The sequence below is a fragment of the Marmota monax genome, unplaced genomic scaffold, assembly GCF_021218885.2.
Source record: "Marmota monax isolate L192 unplaced genomic scaffold, Marmota_monax_Labrador192_F-V1.1 WCK01_AAM20220418_F8-fsc00130, whole genome shotgun sequence".
In the NCBI taxonomy this organism is placed as follows: Eukaryota; Metazoa; Chordata; class Mammalia; order Rodentia; family Sciuridae; genus Marmota; species Marmota monax.
In genome coordinates this window covers 3,253,861-3,276,326 of record NW_026693244.1, presented here as the reverse complement: position 1 = coordinate 3,276,326, position 22,466 = coordinate 3,253,861, and the positions used below count along the sequence as shown (strand labels likewise).

The 22,466-nt window shown below is 39.8% G+C and overlaps 1 protein-coding gene and 1 long non-coding RNA gene across 2 annotated transcripts in view; both read left to right on the top strand.

Moving 5' to 3' along the window:
- Positions 1-907: 907 nt before the first annotated feature.
- Cd180 (CD180 molecule) lies at positions 908-14,829 on the top strand. Its single transcript, XM_046456144.1, has 3 exons — positions 908-1,151; positions 11,112-11,278; positions 12,730-14,829. Exons 1-3 carry the CDS (start codon positions 1,062-1,064, stop codon positions 14,456-14,458), a joined length of 1,986 nt encoding a protein of 661 aa, XP_046312100.1. The 5' UTR covers positions 908-1,061; the 3' UTR covers positions 14,459-14,829.
- A 5-nt stretch (positions 14,830-14,834) lies between these two features.
- The window catches only part of LOC124100623 (uncharacterized), a 102,117-nt gene continuing 94,485 nt past the window's right edge, over positions 14,835-22,466 (top strand). The window contains exon 1 of the long non-coding RNA XR_006854358.2: positions 14,835-22,247. This is a non-coding gene — a long non-coding RNA (uncharacterized LOC124100623). The remainder of the gene's footprint in view (positions 22,248-22,466) is intronic.

Below are 22,466 nucleotides of genomic sequence, written 5' to 3'. Positions count from 1 at the left end.
ACTACTATAATCACTTTTTTAATGTTAGTAAGACAATGCAGTAGCAGTAATATCTCCAGTCACTACAAACTCTGAAGCTAAGAACTGGATTTCTGGAAATGGAACGGGAGAACAGTAACACCAAATATCTCCTATATGCCAGACAGGTGGAGAACAGAAAAGGTCTAAGGTAGCTAAAGTCAGCACATTGAGAAAAAGCTTGAACTATGACTTCTTCTAATCACCACTACATCTTGCACCATAATGAGAATAATTACACTGGTGCTTCCAAGCTATTTCTAAGGAGAAATTGAGCCAAGGCTGACATCCTTAGCTCTGCTCCCCCTTGGCCTGGCTGCTTTGTTTATAGCAGCTGCTGTTTAACCTGGGCCAGCTGGGAGGGAATAAGAGGGGAATCCTCCCAAGCTGCTGTGACAGGCCTGTGTCACCAGGTCAAGCCAAAAGGTGGATTAATCCTTCACCTGTACAAAGATCAGAGGTGGGGTTGGACGAGATGGGCCAAGCAGCTTCTGAAACTCAAGAAATAGGTATACTCATGAATCTGTCACCTCCTGTACCAGTTCACAGCTCCTTGGTCCTCCTACAGGGTGCTTTGCCCTGCCAGGTTGCCTCCCACCTCTCCTAGTCACTCATTCAACAGCTAGCAAAGTGACCTTCTGTGTGACTACAGAATCCTGTGTCCACAGCCTCTCTAATAGAGAAGGACAGTTGGAGTTGACCAAACCCTGGTAGCTGGCTTAAAGTCAGTGGGAGCTACCTCACAGAGGGCTGCACAACTGATATCATGTTTGCCAGGAAATGCAAAGCCTCATCCTAGGGCTGGGTTCTCAGTTATTTTTGGCAAAGATGATGGGTATGCAAAAGGAACTTCCCTTTTTTTTTTTTTTTTTCTTAACCCAGAGGCACTGAATGCTGAGCAGTCAATAGAAATTCTGGTTCCAAGATCACCCTTCTGGGTACCTCTCTAACTGCCAAATTGCTGGGATCTTTATAGCTTGATTCAGTTTCTCAGCTCCAAGTATTAGGTAATCTCACAAAGCTGGGGCTGCCCTGGACCTGTGATGGCTTCCCTTGTCATCTGCTTCTTTTTGGTGGTGCTGTTTTCAGCCTGCCATGAAGTCAGCACCTCCTCAGATCAGCTGTGCATTGAGGTGAGTCCAAACTGTTTGTCTTTATCCAGATTAAACTTTCTAAAAATTTCAAGATTCTGCATGTGGTCCCTTGGCATTTCAATATGCACTGACTCCAAAAGGCCAATGGGTCTATAGAAGTTTGTCTTTAATATGAGAAAGGAGCCAAAGAACTCAGCTAGGGGATGGTCTGGGAGCATCTTGCGGGGAAGAAGTGAGAATTTCCCTCTTCCTCTAGCAATTCCTTCCACATGATCCCACTTGAGACATGAGATAGGAACAGGGCCCTGATACTAAAGCAGCCCTGATGAAACTTGCCTCTTTACCTGGGGAAGCTGTTGTCCAACATCCTAGCACGTGGCCACCACTCCAGACAGTTCTTTGGTTTCCTGGCTGTCAGGATGAGGATTAGTAAAGACAGGCTCTTGCCAGGTTTAAGAGCATTTAAAAGATCATTCTGAATTAGTCTGGCTTTCTCCTCAGGTTGGATAGCCCTCCATCTGTTTGACTAACCCACAGGAGTCAAATCTGAGAATAGAGCCAAATTGTACCTTCTGTTTTGGACCATAGCACTATTTATCAACCTGTAGGTAATTCTTGGAGGGAATAGCAAGAAAGAGAAAGGGAATGAGCCTCCATCTCTTGCCATCTTCTAAAGGGCTTCAAGTGTCCTCCCAGGCTCTCTGGCCCTGGCAAGCATCCAATACCACCTGGCCTACTGGACAAGGGCTGCAAACAGGAGTGAACATTGATGGTAGTGGGTTGGTAAGCTGCCTTCCTAAATTGGGGCTGAAAGAAGAGTAAGAGCCAGGAGTGGCAAAGTGTAGGATGACCCTGAGGCAGTCACTGGGGACATTAGGAGCAGGATGAGCAAGCGGGGCAAAGACCTGCCAGATAAGGACAGAAACCAAAGCCAGGCCTGGAACAAAGCCTGGGACAGAAATGAACACAAACTTGTTAGTCTGGTGTTTGGATGGAATTGGGTACTCTCAGACCAAGAGAAGGTGGAGTGCCCAGGGGAAATTAAGGCTGGGACAGTATATTATTTTGCTCAGGCTCCCATAACCAAGTGTCACAGACTTAGAGGTTTAAACTACAGAAATTTATTCTCTCATAGTTCTGGAGCCTGGAAGTGTGAGATCAAATTCCCAGTGGGGTTTGTTTCTCTTTAGGCCTCTCTTCTTGCGTGTAGCTGGCCATCTTCTCCCTGGGTCTTTGCACAGTTTTCTTACTGGGCATGGCCGTGTCCTGATTTCCTCTTATTATAAAAACACTATCATACTGAATGAGGGCCAGCCTAGTGACTTTATTTTAGGCCCTATTTCCAAATACAGTCACTTTATGAAGTACAATGTTAGAACTGCACCATATGATTTTATACAGGAGACAGGCTGTGGGTAAGGGGGTGACATAATTCAGTTCAGAACAGAAGGGCAAAACCTGAGAAAGCTGTCTCCTTACCATTGGTGTTGGAAGGTCAATTTCTTTTTTCCCCCCACATTTTTTTATTTTATTTTATTTATAATTTTTTTAAATATTTATTTTTTAGGTGTAGATGGACACAACATAATACCTTTATTTTTATGTAGTGCTGAGGATCGAACCCCGGCCCTGCCTGTGCCAGGAGAGCGCTCTACCGCTGAGCCACAATCCCAGCCCCCCCACATTATGATTTGTTCATATCTCTCCCCAGCACTTCCCTCCTTCCTCCCCACCTCCCACTCCTTGGTTCCTTCCCTCTACTGATCTCCCTTTGATTTTCATGAGATCAGCCCCCATCTTTCTTTTCCTCTTTTTTTCCCCTAGCTTCCACAGCATATGAAAGAGAACATACATTCCCTTAAAGGAAGGTTAATTTCATACAGAAGTGAGTGGCACTATAATGGCATAGGAGTGGGGACATGGCCTCCTCAGTCATCAGGGACATGTGCCATCCATCTCCTGCAACACCCTCAGATGGGATAATACTGCCATTAAATTCCAGCTTATTCAGGAGCACGCTATTTTAAATGCCCCGCGATTACACCTACAAGTTCAAGTCTCAAAACCCTATATCCTTCCAAAGCCAATTCTGCCCTTCTGAAGGCCACAAGGAGCCCAAGGAAGGGCAGCACTGCTGAGAGATTTGCAAAGCACATAGAAATACTGTGCTGGTTGAACTGCATATTGAGAACATCAGGCCCCAGAGTTGCCAGTTCTTTTAGATGACTCCCACTGTAGCAGAGAGGAGGGGACAGCAACAGGGAAAGGACCTCAGTCCTTTGGTCATCTGTTCTGGGGCCTTCTGTACTATGGAGGTCATAGAAGTGGTCTAGGTCCCAGGACCTGGACTTGTGTTGAATAAAACAGGCAAGACTGAAATCTTCCAATGCAGCAGACTTCCTGTATTACTTTCTCTAAAAAGACTCTGATTTTAAATGTCTTTGTGTCCAGTAACACTGGACCTATATATCCTTTTACTTTTCTCTCTTGTGTGAGGGCTTTGCACACACTAGGCAAGATCTCTACCACTGAACTACATTCCCAGCCCTACATAGGAGCAGATTCTAAAGCTGATTTTCCCACAGTGATAACGTAAGAGCCCTTACCACTGTGGGAAACTACAGAGGGACTTGGGAGAGACAAAGATAAATGGGATTTCCAGGCTGCAGGTGAGATGAAAGGAGTAGTTAGGAGAAGAAATGTGTGCCTTTGACGTAAGGGTCTGGCCCCTTCCCAAGTTCAAATCACCCTAACTTTAGCCACGTTCCTTCCCTTGTTCTCTGTTCCCCCTTTCTTCTTCCCCTTCAGTTCAAGCAGAATTGACCACATACTGTGTGTTCATGAGACTGACCCCCAGTAACTTCTCTAACTTATCCTGAAAATTAGATTTTGGTTTTGTTTCACTTTGAGTTTAGCAATCTTTTTGTTGAAACAAAATACAAGCCCTAAATGTGAGGTTAAATGCATTTTCACCAAGTGAATATATTCATATAACCAGCACATAGATGAGAACACAGAACATGCTCAGTACATGGAAGCTTTCCTCATGCCTCCTCCCTGTCACTAATCCCCAAAGGCATCCAGTCCTCTAACTTCTATCGTCATCATTCTTTTTGCCTGGATTTGAGCTTATAAACGTGGAAGCCCATGGTGTGCATTTTTTGTCTGTCTGCCTTCTTTTGCTCAACGTTAAATCCTTGGTGGTGTGTGCAGCAGTCATTCGTTCAAGCTCATGACTGAACCACACTGTTTGATCAGTGAGCTGCCATTTATTAATGCCTTCTACTGTTAATGGATATTGGCATTGTTTGTAGTTTTTTGACTGTCATGAATGATGCTATTTTGGGTGTTGTTGTCTTTAATTAACAAAGGTATGAATATTTATTGTGTGCCTTAGAATGGATGTATTTGGTCATAGGGTATACATAATTTTAACTTTGATATTGCCAAATGGTTTCCTAAAATGTTGGTACCAATTTATACTATTGGAAAAGTTTATGAATTCTAATTGCTCCACAGATTCACTAGCATTTTATTTTTTTATTTTTTTTAAAGAGAGAGAGAGAGGCAATTTTTAAATATTTATTTATTTATTTTTAGTTTTTCGTGGACACAACATCTTTATTTTTATGTGGTGCTGAGGATCGAACCCAGCACCCAGCGCGTGCCAGGCTAACTTGTTACCGCTTGAGCCACATCCCCAGCCCTCACTAGCATTTTATATTGTTTGTTTTTAAGTGTTGGCCCTTGTGATGGGAAGGTAGTAGTATTTCCCTGAGATTTAATTTTTGCTTGCTTGCTTTCTTTTGTTCTTTCTTTCTTTCTTTCTTTCTGTGGTGCTGGGGATTGAACCCTAATTTTTGTTTTCTTGAAGAATAATTAATTTGAGCAAATATTCATACTTTGGCTAATCATTACATTACATGTGTGTATGTTTTGTCCAGGATCAGACACAGGGCTTTGTGCATACTAGGCAAGAGCTCTATCACTGAGCTACATTCTCAGCCCTGCATAATCCCTTTTATGTGTGTGAGGTACCTGTTCAAGTCTCTTGCCCATTTTCTCATAGGCTGTCTTGATTTGTAGATATTGTTTATGTTTTGTGAATAAAAATCCCATATGAGAATGCAAATTTATCTTCTCCTACTCTGTGACTTATCTTTCTACTCCCCTTAATGGTATCTTTTGCTAAATAGAAGTTCTTAATTTTATTATAGCTCAAAGTATCATTTTTCCTTTAGTTTCCTTGCATGTCCATGCTTAAGAAATTTTGGTTATCCCAAGACTATGATGATATTATCCAGTGATTTTGTCTAGGAATTTGTTTCATATTTATTTCTACTTCTATGTTTCATGCATGCCAGGTGGCAGTTGGGAATAATTTTTAATAAAACTTTTTGATAAAAAGGAGTTTAAACTGGACTGGGGTTGTGGCTCAGCAGTAGGGCACTTACCTAGAACATGTGAGGCACTGGGTTTGATCCTCAGCACCACATAAAAATAAATAAACAAAATAAAGGTATTGTGTCCAACTACAACATATATATATATATAAATGTATATATGGGAGTTCAAACCTACCAATGCATTTGAGAGACATTACAATGAACACTCACAAACCTTTCAAGCAGATTCTTCCATTGCTAGATGTTGTATGTTTTCTCTGTGTGTGTGTGAATGTGAAATATATGTATATAGAGAGGTAAGTAACAAAATTATAGCCATGACCAAGCCTTCAGAGGATGACAAATATGAAGAGTAGCAGGAATCCAGTGTTCAGTGATTTGGATTTTGATCATGGGAACATTTTACATGCAACTTAGAATAGTTACTTCAAGAGGGCAGGCAGGCCTTCCCATTTCAAATGGGCTCCTCTTAACCATTCTCTTCCCCCAAAACCACAATAGGAGAGTGTCCTTCAGTCTCTAGGTATGGAGCAGGGGTCCTCAGCAGAGCACTTTTTGAGGGGTACTCAAGTTTATGGATGTAAGAACTTCCTAATAGCTTTAGATAATGATATGATGCTATGCAGATCCCATTAAGGGCTAACTTCTTTTAGTACTGACACACATTTTAATCCTCATAGTAAGACTGCAAGATGAGATTATCATCCCCAGTCCACAGCTGGAGAAACCACATGTCCAGACAACAGAATTTTGTGTTAAGAGCTGGGACTTGAACTCCAGTGGACTGATTATAAAGACAAAATAAATAAATAAACAAACAAACAAACAGACAAACATATAATTGGAATGCCCAAAGTTTTAGGGATGTGCCTTCTTGGGGGTGTTTGTTTTATTTTGTTTTCAGAGAGTAATCATTGCTCTAAGATTCATCTTACTAGCCAAATTGTTCTCTCTTGGATAGAGGTGTGATTAAAGAGGGAGGGTTGGGGGGCAGTGTCCCAGACTCCTTGTGCATGCATGTGTCAAGTGCAGATGAGACGCCTGAAAAGGTGGGAATAAGCACTTGAGTGGAATTCAAAGCGTTCCAAATTAGAAAATGCTTCCACACTTGCAAGGAGAGAAAATACAGTGGGATGGGAGGGAGTTAGAGATACATTGCAGAAAGAAGCAAAATAAGATCCTGATTGAAAAAATGCAAATGAATACCTGCAGGGAAAAGGGATTGCAAATATAAATGTAGCACTTGGGAGCCTTGATCTGGGTAAAAGGCACAGCTCTGAGACCAAGCTGGAGACAAAATGATTGGCACAGGTCCCAGGGTACAGTGAGTCCTAAGCAAATGCCCGTTGATTTTGAATAGGGGTGGGCATAGAACAGTTGTCATGAATACCAGGCAGCTTTACCAGAGTTATGTCAGAAGGATCCTGTCTGCAATTGCCACCAGCCACATTAGAGGAATAAGAAAGCAACTTTGGAAACTGACCATCTACTGAATTATAGAAAGACAAGACTGGGCTTGTGGGAAGTGGACATGTGGATCTCAGGGAAACTACAGTGTGGGTTGTGTCTGTCTGGATATAAAAATAAAGCATGTAGTGCTGGCAGTGACCAAGCTGTCTGTTCCTTTTCTGCATCCTGTCTTCATTCACTGAAGAATTGTAACTCTGCTGTTCTGCAACCCTGTGCTGATCTATCAGAACTTTCTGAAAGTTTTGATCTGAATCTTGACTGGGAGAAAGACACAACATGACTGATATAGTATTTTTACCAAAAAAAAAATGTATAACCTGAGTCAATTATGAGGAAACATATGAACCCATAATGAGAAACATTCTGCTAGATATGAGGCTGTATTCTTCAGAAGATACCAGTGTCATAACACATGATGACAGGCTAAAGAATTGTCTCAAATTAAAGGAATCTAAGGAGCTATGACAACGAAATGTAATCAGTATATGATCCTGGGTTGGAAAAACAAAAATTACTGTAAAGGACAATGTTGAGACAAGTAGCAAAATTTGAATATAGACTATGTTGGTAGTAACATTGAATCAGCATTAAATATTAAATATTCTGAATTTGATAATAGCATTGTGATTATATATCCTTAAGACATATAAGATATTTAGGGGTGAAAGTTCATGCTATCTTACTCCCATTCATAAAGAATGAGACTAATAGTCTCATTATGCTAGCAACAGCAGAGCTGTAGTAAAGCTGCCTGGTATTCATGACAACTGTCCCATGCCCACCCCTGTTCAAAATCAAGGGGCACACACACACATGCACTTTCAACCTTAAAAAAGACAGTCTACTAAATATAATTGAATGCTTCTTGGATGATTCTGGAGTGTGTGGTGCTTTGGTATCCCATCATCATACCAATATTGACAGTATAATTGTGATTACACAAACTGTAAGGGAGGGCCACGTGTGTGTTGAGTCCAAGACATTTCCGAAAATCTGTTTGGTTTTTAAATTCTCTTAGCTGCATCTCTTGTCACTTCCTCTTTCTCCTGACAATCAAGGGCAGAGAGTTTATTGCCATTTCCACCTAACTTGAGATTACAAAGCACAAGCTTTGGGCAGGCTGCTGGTAACCCTTGGGCCCTAGCTCTCTGCTAGGTAAAAGAGATCTTTTCATTTACTAACTTTTCCTTTTCCTAGTTGTTCCCTCAGGCCACTGGCTCAGTAGAGGTCCTCCTGGATTCTCAATTTTCTGAATCACATTATTTCAATAAAGTACTTACTAAAGCACACAAGAGGCTGAGACATGGAATAATTTAGGTGTCACGGGGCACTTGCATATTCAGTAGAAGGAAGGAATTGCCAGCATTGAGACTTTTGCTGTAGGGTCAGAATAGAGCAAGACGAATTGGGGGAAGTCCCCTTTCTCCAAGCGTACATGAAATCAGTTATGCCAATGGAGACCAGAAAAGAAAATTGTCTCCTTCAAGCTGATCAGCACCATGGCAACTATAGGGACTGCAGCTGCACATACACATACTTTCTGGGTTGTCTGGCCACCAAGGACAGTATAGCAAAATAAAATATTTTTTTTCCTCACCAGTCAGTTAAATCCAAGTTTCCAATGCAAAGTGTGCATTTCAAGGACATTATATAGATTTGCAGCAGTGCCTAGAGGACTTTGGGTCTATAAGAATGAAGAATGAATTACAAGGAAATATAAATATGGCATTTTCATCAGTGACAACTATGATATTGTCACAATATTGAAGGAAACTAGTGATTTCTTATAGATGTACATGCTCACTGTTGCTATAAAAAATGCACAACTAAGCAGAAATTGGAGAAAAGCAAAAAAAAAAAAAAAAAAAAAAGATTAAAATGGCAACATCCTGAGCCTCATGATTCAGGGAAAAGAAGAACACTTCCAGTTCTGTTTCCAGCTAAGCAGGTCTCTTTGCAACTGATCTGGAGAGCAGCTGATCTGGAGTTTGGTGGGATAGATCTTTTGCAGTCAGGGCTCAGAGGAGCCTCTAAGAAGCCTAGGTATGATCAGGAGAGGCAAGGACAAGAAGGATGAATGAAGTCACCTGGGGCCTGAGACATCTAAGAGCTGGTTCATGGTCCTTGGTACCCATCTCTTGGGGCCTCCAAGGGGCATGTGTCCTGGAGATCATTTCTTTCTTACCTAGGAAGCTTCTACAGGAAAGACATGCCCCTTCCTAGGTGCCCCCTTACTCTTCATGCTGAAGTGTCATCCAGATTAATTATGATTACATCATCATAACTGTTTCCAACTTTTACCTAGTTAGGTTAAGATTTTTAAATTTTGGATAAGCAACCTCCACATAAATATCACTCCACATCCAGCAAACATCACCATTTTACTTACTAATTTTTATCTGTCCATTCCTCCTATCATTTTTTGCCGGGTATTTTTAAGCAAATTCCAAACATCACATCATTTTAAATCTAAATACTTAAATATGCATCTCAAAAGAAAAAAAAAAGGAATATTGATTGTATATAACCATAAGGCCTCTAACATTAACAAAATTCATAATTTCTTTTTTTATTGGAATATTACTCAGCTTTAAAGAAGAGAGAAATTATGGCATTTGCCAGTAAATGGATGGAGTTGGAGAATATCATGCTAAGCGAAATAAGCCAATCTCAAAAAACAAAAGCCTGTTATGTTTTCTCTCATATGCAGATGCTAATTCATTATTTCTTAATACCATCAAATTCTATCTCATTTAAATGCCTCTGTTTATCTAAAAATGTCTTTTTCTAACTGTTCTACTTGAGTCATAATCTAAACAAAGCCTAGTCTGTTATTTGTTAGTTGTATTTCTTAAGTAGCTTTTGTACCACTTTGTGTTTTTTTTAAAGCTGTCTCCCTTCTCTTTCTTTCTCTCTCTTTCACATACTAATAAAACAAAGATGTTTTATATTATGTGCAACTTTTTGCATTTGATTAACTGCTACCATTAGCTTAAATCTGTCATATCACTTGTAGATGTGAAAAGTAGACCTAAGATCTTCATTGAATTCAAGTTAATTACTTTCTTTTTGGCAAGAATACTTCATAGGTGGCTCTGTGTACTTCATATTGTACTATGTCAGAAAGTGAATAATGTCTCATTGTCCTATTTTTCTGATGCCAATTTAATATTATTTGCTTATTTTCAAGATGAAACAAACACTTCTATTTACTCCAAATCAAAACTAACCAAAGTATAATCAGAGGAATCTTATTTATATTTTTACTCCTCTATCGGGTACTTTCTGTCCTCTTAAAGATCACTGAATTTTTTAGCCATAGTTTCTTTTAGAAAATATGATAATATATATTTTTTGGTACCAGGGATTTAACCCAGGGGCACTTTCCCACTGAGCCACATTCCTAGCACTTATTTAGAGATAGGGTCTTGTTAAGTTGCTTTAGGGGCTCACTAAGAAGCTGAGGCTGGCTTTGAACTCAGGATCCTCTTGCCTCAGTCTCCCAAGCCACTGGAATTACAGGCATGCACCATTGAGCCCAGCTCAAGTATCCTTGTTATGAAAACCTAGCATACTCTATGCTATATACACTGCATACACTGTTAGACGCTTTGTTTTTTCACCTTACATCATATCCTGGATCTCACTCCCTACCAATTTATGCAGATCTTTCTCATTGTTGCTGAGGTTTCCATTTTGGTCAATTATTTCCACATTGATAGATAGCCTGGTTTTGCTATTACAAATATATATATATGTGTATATATATATATATATATATATATATATATATATATATATATATAATGAATAATATCATGGACAAATCATGTTGTTTTTTAATATTTTTTTTAGTTGTAGTTGGACACAATACCTTTAATTAATTAATTTATTTATTTTTATGCTGTGCTGAGAATCAAACCCAGTACCTCACACACACTAGGCAAGCACTCTACCACTGAGCCACAACCCCAGGCCCTCATGTTGTGTTTTTGCAAGAACATATTTGGTAAGGATTACTAAAAGTGGGATTGCTGCTCAAAGGGCAAAATGTGTCTAATTTTTCTAGATAGTCAATCAAATCTCTAAATCCTATATTAATTTCCATTATTTCTCCCATCAGAAAGAAGCCAACAAAACATATAACTGTGAAAATTTAGGTCTCAGTGAAATTCCTGACACCCTACCAAACACAACAGAATTTTTGGAATTCAGCTTTAATTTCTTGCCTACAATTCAAAATACAACTTTCAGCAGACTCATAGATCTTACTTTTTTGGATTTAACCAGGTATGTATCTGAGTTCCTGTGTACTCTTGATGTTTTACTTAAGAAGAAACAAAATTTGCATTTGAATTGTCCCCAGGATCTTCTTTTGGGGCACAGGGACACTCTGCTTATTCTGTATTTTCATTTACTCCTTCATCTGAAATACTTTAATGCAAGTGAAGTGTAATTTAAATAAACAACAATCAATGGACAGGAAAGTGAGTTGTTTTCAAACTAGCTGCATCAGCAGTACCATTGAAGAATTTCTAAGGAATATTAAAAAAAAGTGAAAATAAATTCTGCACTGAATCAGACACCATATTATACTATATTTTAACACAGTTGACTACTATTAGGTGAATCGCATGTAACAAAAGTTATGAGAAACACACATACCTACTAATTCTTTTTTTTTTTAAATTGAAAAAAGAGTTCCATTATTTGGCTTTAGAGGCAGAATCAGGATTCCATATCCTGAACAAATGTTTGAGAACCAGTGGACAAAAGTATTACAAGAAAGTATGGGAGGAAAACAGAAGGGATGTGCAGCTTGTGTGTGTGTGTGTGTGTGTGTGTGTGTGTGTGTGGAGTGGGGGAAGGGACCCCACATGTTCATGACTTCTGTACCCCTTGCAGTAGTTCAATGACTTCCACTTGTGTCTTTCCACTTGAGTTTCTGCAAAGTGGAAGAAAGCACACACCCATAGCACTGTTTCATCTTTACAATCACCTCTGTGGGGTGCCAATTAATATTACCACCCATTTCTGCAGTTAGATGCAGAAACTATCAGTGTGTGTGTGTGTGTGTGTGTGTGTGTAAGTGTGTGTGTTTAATCCAGTACTTTAAGATGCAGTACCAGGATGGATTTCTCTTAACTTCTAGCATTCTGTAGTTCAATGGAGCATTTTTACATACATCATTTGACATACAATAATTCTACAAAATAGTCATTATTTTTGTATTTCATAGATGAAAGAGGAAGGCTGAGTGTGGCATGTAGCACATGCCTAGCATGTGTAAGGGCATACGCTCAATCCCCAGCAACTCTTTCTTCCCCCCAAATAGGCTTTAACTTGCCAAGGATGCCAAGGATAAATACATACCATGTATTATCTATTATACATTACATATGGCATATTTTATATTACTTAATATAATAAATCACAGTTTGGTTTTGCCTACAAAAAAAATCAAACCACTAATTGTTCCTTAGAATACAAATATAAACCTCTGAGTGTTCTATCTAAATAGGAAAGACAGACATCTGGAATAAATTCCAAATCAGAGCTTTCAGTACTAGGGCTATTCATTAATTATCTTGACAGACCATCTGTGGGTATGGAAGAAAGTTTTTTGTGTTGGATAACATATAGTGTTTTATGGTATACAAAAGATGGCTTTGGGAATGTGGTGACAGCATTTTCCCTTTTTTTTCTAATTAATCATTGTTAAATACAATTATCTTTTCAAGGTGCCAGATTAACTGGATACATGATGACACTTTTCAAAGCCATCATCAGTTGAGCACACTGATATTAACTGGAAACCCTCTGATATTTATGGCAGAAACAGCATTTAACGGGCCCAAGTCGCTGAAGCATTTGTTCTTAATTCAAACAGGAATATCCAGTCTTGAGTTTATCCCACCTCACAATCTGGAAAACTTGGAAAGTTTGCATCTGGGGAGCAACCATATTTCTTCCATTAAGCTCCCAAATGATTTCCCAGCAGGGAATCTGAAAGTCCTGGATTTTCAGAATAATGCTATACACTACCTTTCTAGAGAAGATATGAACTCTCTGAAGCAGGCCACCAACCTAAGTCTTAACTTCAATAGCAATGACATTAAAGGTATTGAGCCTGGGGCTTTCAGTTCACAATTCTTCCAAAGCTTGAACTTTGGAGGGACTCGTGACTTGTCTGTCATATTCAGTGGTCTACGGAACTCTACTATTCAATCTCTCTGGTTGGGGACATTTGAGGACATTGATAACCAATATCTAAGTTCAGCCACATTTCAGGGTCTTTGTGACACATCTGTTGAGAGCATCAACCTGCAAAAGCATCATTTCTCTGACTTCTCCTCCACCACGTTTCGATGCTTTGCCCAACTCCAGAATCTGGATCTAACGGCCACTCACCTGCAAGAATTACCCTCTGGGATTGAGGGTATGAACTCACTCAAGAAATTAGTTCTCAATGTAAATAAATTTGACCAATTGTGTCAAATCAATGCTGCCAATTTCCCCTCCCTTACACACCTCTATATCAAAGGCAACATGAAGAAGCTTCACCTCGGTACTGGCTGTTTAGAAAAACTAGAGAATCTTCAGAAACTTGATTTAAGCCATAGCGGCATAGAAGCTTCTGATTGCTGCAATCTGCAGCTCAAAAATCTTCCCCACTTGCAAAGTCTAAACCTGAGCTACAATGAGCTCATTGGTTTTCAGAGGGAGGCGTTCCAAGCATGTCCTCAGCTAGAGATCTTGGATTTGTCATTTACCCACTTACATGTGAGTGCACCACAAAGTCCTTTCCAAAACCTTCATCACCTGAAGATTCTGAATCTCTCTCATAGCTTCCTTGATACCAGCAATCAGCTTCTTCTAGCAGGCCTGCCAGACCTTCGGCATCTGAACTTGCAGGGGAATCGTTTTCAAGATGGGAGTATCCCGAAGAACAACCTACTTCAGACAGTGGGAAGCTTGGAGATGCTGGTTTTATCCTCCAGTGACCTCTTGTCCATAGACCAGCAGGCTTTCCACAGCCTTGATAAAATGAGTCACGTAGACTTAAGTCACAATAATCTGACATCAAATAGCATTGATGCTCTTAGCCATCTTAAGGGGATCTACCTCAATTTGGCGGCTAATGCCATTGGCATTATCTCACCCCATCTCCTCTCCATCTTGTCCCAGCAGAGCACTATTAATTTAAGTCACAATCCCCTGGACTGCACGTGCTCAAATATTCACTTTTTAACATGGTACAAAGAAAACCTGCAAAAACTTGAGGACTTGGAGGAGACTGTGTGTGCAAATCCCCCATCACTAAAGGGAGTTCAACTGTCTGATGTCCAGCTGTCCTGTGGAATTACCCCCGTGGGAATTTTATTTCTAACAGTATTTTTCCTCTTGGTCTCCATTCTACTCATTTTCGCAATTAAATTCTTTCTCAGGTGGAAATACCAACACATTTAGTGCTGAAGGCTTCTAGAGAAGGCAAATAGAACGTGTTTGGCACAACTGCCTTAACTGGAGAAATAGTTGGATGTGGATAACCAGACTCTTCAGACCAGCTCCTGGTGTTGGGCTGGGATTGACTGTGCTTTTTAAGTTTTTTACTTTTTACTTTTATTTTGTTTTGTTTTGTTTTTGTTTTGTTTGTTTGTTTGTTTTGTTTTGTTTTTTTGAGCTTCTTACCCTGATGAGTCCTTCCTGGCAGGTAAACTGACTGGGGCCAGAGGACCCTGCTATGGGAGGTACCTTACCATTTATTTCCTCACATGGAAGATGACTGAAGTTGGGGAGGGAGCCTTGGCAATGCCACCTGCCTTCCACTCACTGAGAGACCTCACCCCTGGAAGGAGATCACCATCCCCATAACTTGACAATGCTGAGGCCAACCCTATCCACTTGTACTTTCTCCCATATCTAAGTCATTATGCTTGAGTCAAAATTCTCAATAATGTAGCCATTTGGAAAACTTAGTCCAGGGAAAAGTCTCATTGAATATTTTAAATGAGAAAAAGAATAATGCAACCTGGGCATGGTGATGCACACATGTAATCCCAGTGGCCTGGGAGGCTGAGACAGGAGGATGGTAAGTTTGAGTCCAGGCTCAGCAACTAAGCAAGACCCTGTCTCAAAATAAGAAACAAAAAGGGCTGAGGATGTTAAGTGGTTAAGTGCCCCAGGGTTCAATCTCTGGTATCAAAAAATGAAACAAACTAAAACAAAAAAAGAATTTAAAAGACTGAGAAATGAATTGTGCTTTCAAATAGACTCCATTAATCTACTAGGTCCTTAGGTTTCTAGGTCTTGATAATGCCTCTGGAATGAAAATAACTACAAAAAAAAAAACAAACAAACAAACAAAACAAGCAAACAAAAACCATTCCTTTACCCCTTAATCCCTGAAGTCTAGGATTTTATTCACCTCCATCCTTCACACCTTCACTGCCTGTCTGGTGTTCTGGCTTTTATGTGGTAGATCTCACTTAGTAATGGGCTTCAGTCCAAAATGCTCTTCTTGTCTAGGTGTCTAGTCCTCAGAAGCCTCTTTCCCATGGAATGATGAGATAAATGGTGACTGGTTCCCAGACTGGTCCTCAAACATCTATTTATCTCAGAGAGCTGCTTACAATGAAAACTAGTGGAAGAAGCCATCCCTACACACTAGCTGTTAGGAACACAGTAAAGCTGGCTTCGTGATAGTTTCTGTTGAGGCTGAGGGTGTCAGTGAAGGTCATGCCAGCAATAGACACGGGACAGAGTCATTGAGTACAAATAGACAAAGAGGATGAAGAAGCTGGCAGTGTCAACACTGAGACCTTCCCCAGGCCCAGTGAGTCCCATTTAACTGGGCCTTGCCCTTCTGAGGCTGGATTATTGGACAAGCTTACTGGAGCTCTTGTACTCAGCTGCTGCATTTATAGCCCACTTCTTCCTCCTCCATATCCATGGATTCAAGCAACTGCAGAGGGACAATGTTTGAAAAAAAAAAAAAAAAACCTCCAAGTGTACAGAATATGCACAGAAAATTTTCATGTCATTGTTCCCTAAGCAATATAGCACAACAATTGTTTACATAGTACTAATATTGTTTGGGATATTTATAAGTAATGTAGAGATTATTTAAAGTGTATGGGAAGATGCGTGTAGGTTATCTGAAAATACTGTGCCATTTTATATAAGGAACTCGAGTATCTGGGAATTCTGGAATCTGTGAGAGGTCCTGGAACCAATTCTCTATAGAAACCAAAGGGTGACTACATAAGGGCTCGATTAAGTTCTACTATCAATTTTTAGGTCAAAGAGAGTATCATTCTGAAATTCTGCTTGGATATCAAAGTAAAAGTTGATCAATTTTAATATCCAATCTGAAATTTTTTGCCCTTAGACTAAAGGCATAATAGTGGACATGATCATGGAATGTGGGAATTCATCCTCTTTGCCTCTTCTTCATTCCCTGGAAAAGCTGGACAGGAAGGGAACAGCAATGGAAGAACCTCTTGGGGGCTCAGGAATTACAGGCTTTCTTGTTTGTTCCTTTTTGCCTGGAAGATGCTGCGGGCATCTCCCGATGACTGGTTCCCTCCCATCCCTGAGATCTCAGTGCTGGTATCCACTCCTCTGAGGGAGCTCTTCCTTGACCTGGCCAGTCCAAACCAAATTAGGCCACACCCAATGCTCTCACTAGCACCTCCATCATCTTTATTGTTAATCAGCTATAGGATTATCCTCCTCATTTTGTTTTAATTTGTCTAGCTTGTCTTTTTTACCCCCAAATGTAAGCTGCACATGAGGGTCTTTACCCAATGGTGTCCTACAAGTGCCTGGGACAAAATAAGGACTCGATATATTTTCAGTAATTGCTGACATTTGCTGGCCTTCTGACCCCTAAACCCTTATCAGCACCTACTTCCATCCCCATGACCAGACATACCAACCTTTAGCTTCAGTTGACATCTCCAATATTTCCTATGCCTCCCACATATTTCTCACCAGAATAACCTAGGGCAACCTAGGATAAGAAGTGGATTCTTGTGCCTTGCCTCCAGATGTTGAGATTCTGTCAGACTAAGATTAGCCCTGGATTCCCAGCCAAATGACTGACTCCAGTAAAATCCATTTTTATTCTTAATGATACATGTATCCCTCTTACTTCTCTCATCTTGTGATATTTGACTTCAAATGCATTTCTCCCACGGAAGATCCATATTCTAAGAATTTGGTCTTAGACAACACCAACCCATTAGTTTCCTAGGTATTCTGTCAATGTGATCTCCTTCCTGTCCTAGGGCTTTAAGCTGCAGATGGGAAATATTAATTGTTGACCTACCACCCCTTAGCCATACTCTTCACTATAATATTTAATGGGTAACTTGAAAAAACAAAACTATTCTGTAGAAAAAACTCTGATGCAGGTTGCATTACATTAAAGGTAGCAAAGTTTCACATGTTAGAAAGGCATAATTGTTCATCCTGCTTTCATTGATCACCATGCTCCCTCCCATATGATACAACTAGCTGCTCCATAACTGCACACTGATCTAAGGCTTTGTGACAGTTCCTCTGTTTCAAGCAACAGTAAATTCACCTCCAAAAAGTCAGAAAGGGAGTTTTTTGATGGCTGCTGTCAATTTTATTGCTTTATCTGGTTACTAGGATAGAATCTGTACACATAGTGTGTTTATTGGTTTTATGTATTGTGTGTTGTTGCTGCTCTGACAAGCTACTCCTATAAAAATGTGTTATTATTGCATGATGTAGCTCAGTGAGCTGACCCTGCATTTCAAAGTGTACTGAAGCAAATAGCATTGAAGTCCATAAAAGCTGACTGGCCTCCATCACAGAGGATTCTCTGCGTGAGCTGCAACTCCTACAATCTGAGGAAGAATTATACCTTTCCCTGTGCCAGCAGCCACTGCTATTAACTGAGCACAGCACAACCTCAAACACAGGCATTATCTGAAAATTTTCAAAACAGGAAACTCTTAAGTCATTCTTACTTGTCCAACTCTCTGATAAACGTTGATTGCAATTTTGAAATTTACAAAAGTATACAACAACTGGCTTTTTAATGTTTTCTTTTGTTAGTATAGAATACAAGAGGGGTAACTGACAATGTTTTCTTTCTGCTCAGAATGTTGAAGAGCTTTGCTGTTTAATCTTTCATGAGCAGTAACAGCTTTTAAATACAATCTGTATTTAATTAATTCTTTCTTTTTAAAATCTTATCAGATCAATAACTGATTTCAAAACATTAGCTGGTTAGCTCTAAGCAGAAAAGACTGGGGAGTCAATGGCCTGATGTGTTAAGAATCTGAATTCTAGGCCAGGTGTGATAGCAAACACCTATAACCCCAGTTGTTCAGGAGGCTGAGGCCAGAGGATCACAAGTCCAAGGCCAATCTGGGTAACTTAATGAGACCCTGTCTTAAAATAAAATAAAAGAGCCTTGAGGTTTAGCTCAATGGTAGAACACTTTCCTACTATGCCCAAGGCCTTGGATTCAATCCCCAGAATGGGGAGGGGAAAAAGAGCACAATTTGCCCAACATAGCAGGAGGTAGCCTGCAGGCCATAGGGAGATGGATTAGCTCAGTGTGGCTCCCAAGCCCAACTGATTATCAGAATGACCTGGGGAATTCTTTACAAAACAGTTGCCTATGTCCCAACTTTAGCTATTGAGACGGGGGTTGGTTTTGCACTCTTGACCAAATTATTTTATATAAAATCCTTCCTTAATCTTAACAACAAACAGCAGCAGAAGCTTGTTAAACTCCATCAGCCCAAACACTGTAATTCCATATCCCATGAGAAGAAATTTCTTAACGAAAATGGGACAGCAGCACTAAGGAGCCCTCAAACCCAGGAACATCCTGGGCAGGTAGTCTGTGTCTTCTGCCATCACTGCCAGGCGACAGGACTCTCCTAAAACCACCCTGCTTTCCACCTGTGTCCTTCCCACTCTCATGCTATGCTAGCTATTTATGACTTGAAATCAGTTATTGAATATGATGAGACTTTAAAATGAAAGCATTTGATTTATGGATGGTATTTAAAAGCTGTTATTTCTCATGAAAGATTTAGCAGCAGCTGGGCATGGTGGCATGCGCCCGTAATCCTAGCAGCTCGGGAGACTGAGGCAGGAGAATCTTAAGTTCGAAGCCAGCCTCAGCAATTTAGTGAGACCTTAAGCAACTCAGTGAGACCCTGTCTCAATGGAAAATATAAAAAAAAAAGAGTTGGGGATGTGGCCAAGTAGTTAAGTGCCCTTGGGTTCAATCCTCAGTACAAAAAAAAGATTAAGCAGCAAAGCTCATCAAAGACCCAGCCTCCCACCTTCCTCATCTTTAATTTTCCCTGAGTACTTGACTGTTCAAGATATGGTACTAGATCATGCAAAGATAGGGGGAAAACAAGTGGCCACCAGACACCCACCCTTCTCCTTCTGCTCCCTTCATGTTGGTTCATGGGCTTTCTAAATAGCTTGGAAAACTATTTCCTTCTCCCTCTCTAGTAACAACCTAAATATGCAACAAGAAATAAGTGATTAAATAAATTAGGAAATGCCCTGAATAAGTAGGGAGAGATTCAATGTTCTTATGTGGAACAACTTAATACTATAAATAAGTCAATGCAATTAACAATCAGATAAAGGCATATTAAAATGAAATGAACTTTTATATCTACCAGACTAACCCAAAAGAGAAAGCTGGATAATAGTGTAGGTGGGGAACTGCATGCCTTAGGTTTAAACTGATATAGCCCTCCTAAGACCATCTAAGGCCATAATCTGACAAATTAAAATGTGATCCTCAAATATGGGGTGGGGGGTATGTCGCAAGAATTCATGGCAGCATAATTTAAGGATGGGGAAGTTTGTAGCAATTTGAGTTTTCATCACTAGGAAAGTGAGTGGATAAAGTAGGGAAGATGAAAAACACATAGTTAGAAGCAATGGATTTGATACAACAACAACTGAATCTTAAACATTAAAGAAAAACTTTGCAGACAATTTAAAGTTAACAGAGTTTATTTGAGCAAAGATGGATTCATGTATTGGATATACCCTGAACCAGTAGAGTTTCATTTTTTTCTTTCTTTTTTTTAAAGTTTAGTTTTAGACAGAGTCTTGCTAAATTTCTGAGGCTGACCTCAAACTTGTAATCCTCCTGCCTCAGCCTTCTGAGTCTCTGGGATTACCAGTTTGCATCACACTCAGCTTCTGAACCAGTGGAACTTCATATAGCTCCATCCAGCAATATAGCCAAATGGTATTTATTCATAGATAGGAAAAGGAAGTGACATATAGAAACCACTTGATTGGTTATAGCTCAGTATTTGCCTTATTCAGGCATGGTATATTGAGGCATCTGCCTCATATGGATATAGTCTGATCTGCTCACAGTCTGTGATTGGCTGCAACTCAGCAGCTGCAATTGGCTAAAACTCAGTGATCTGTTAAATGGATATACTCTTAGTAAGGTTGCAGTTTGTTGATGTACAGAGTCAGTGTTAGGCAAATTTACTTTAACATACAGAGTTTCAGGGAGGAACAAAAACCAAAATGATGTATTAACATGATCACCTACATAAATTAAAAAGGCATGTATACAAACAATGTATAAAAAATATTTTTAAAGAACTCAAACCAAAAAATAAACCACTAATATTGTTGCTGATTATATGGGGGTTGGGGGCGAAAGGCAATATCAAGATAAATTAAATGAACCTTAGCCATGGTTGATGTGCCCAGAACTGAAGAGTAAGATAATATTCATCATCATCATCATTATCATCATCATCATCATCATCATCATCTGTGCCTGAGGTTTTCTAGTATAGACACACACACACACACACACACACACACACACGAGAAAATAATATGGCACAATCATATAATGAAATGCCATATGGCCATTATAAATAACATTGCAGAATATATTTACAGACATTGAAATATATTTGCTTTAATATCCAAGCAAAAGAGCAGATTACTAAACATGATGCTCATTATTATTTCATTTGTCAGCAAAATAAATAATACCTAAATATTAAACAGTGACAGAGTGGCTGGTGGGGTTGCACTAATTTGAGAACTTTTCTCCTTGCTATATTTTGAATTTTCCTTCAATGTATTTTCCAACTATAGGCAATAAGGAAAAAAATAAAAGAATTGTTGCTTTGGGGTAAACAATAAGAAGTCAAGGATCCTGAGAACCACAGGTACTCAAAAGAAGGCAGTGTTTTTCCAAGGAATGCAAATGATCAAGCTCAGCCTTTGTGGGTCACTTTTTCCTTTTTCTTGAGACAGAGGGAGCCAAAGCTGGTTTGAGGATCCCCAACTGTAGGACACAAATTACAGGGGACAATCCACAGGAAATGCTTCAGATCCCAACAGAAGTCAATACATTTCTACTCATGAAAATTATTTCAGCATGGGACCCTTAACACAGCATATGTATTCCAAAAGGACAGGATTTTCTGGTAAAGATTTTTATTTAGACAGGTAGGTGCTTGAGGATGTGTTCATGCCAACCTGACTGTGACCTTTGTAGCTGCAAAGTACCTGCTGCAGGCTTTGCAAACATCTTCATTCTTCACCACCCAGCCGCTGACAGCTAATTCTGGGCAGTGCTTAGTGAAGCAGGATGAATATTTGTAAGATGCTTTGAGCTTTACCATATTAATGGACTTTTTTAAAGCCATGTGAGGAGAAAAAATATAATCATATGCAACATTTAAGCATACTGGACTGGTACGTCACAGAGATTCCCTTTCTCAAGTTCTTATCTGCATGCAAGTATTCAATAAAATTATGTAGGGGCCCAGGGGTTTGAACTGAGCACTCGCACTGTCTTCAACAGACCAAAGCAATATATGGAAGTTTAATCACAGTAACTAAGACTTGGCTGGTTGCAGGATACCCTGTCACCAATTAACTGATTAAGCTATAAATAATACTAGATAAGCTGTGCCCAATTGACGGGTTGTTCACTAGGCTGTAACCAATTATTTTACCTGCCTCACTTCTGTTTTCCTATAAATGCTGTCTGATCACATTGTTGGGTATTTTCAGCACCTATTCTGGTTCTGGGAGTGCCAGGTTCTACTTTGTTTTGCTTACATAAATTCTACTAAATTTAATTCGTCTAAGGCATCTTCCTTCTAGACTCCTGGGGGCAGCAGGTAATCGGGTGTGGGGACTGCTGGGAACTTCATGGCCACTGTCTTCTTACTGAACTTGGGAATGATAGGTAAGTTCTCTCTTGGATTTGGAAGCTCCATGGATTTGTTTTTCAATAAGTTTGTTTGAGCAAAATTTTGATCCAGACTGGGTTGGAAGTTGTAACCAGGACATTGGACTGGTCTTATTAGAACTCAGGTGTCTGATTGGACCAGATGGAAACTGAACTGGGGTCAGTAGGAAAAGGACTGGGGCCTAGCGGGATCTCAGGCCAGTGTGTCTGAGAGAA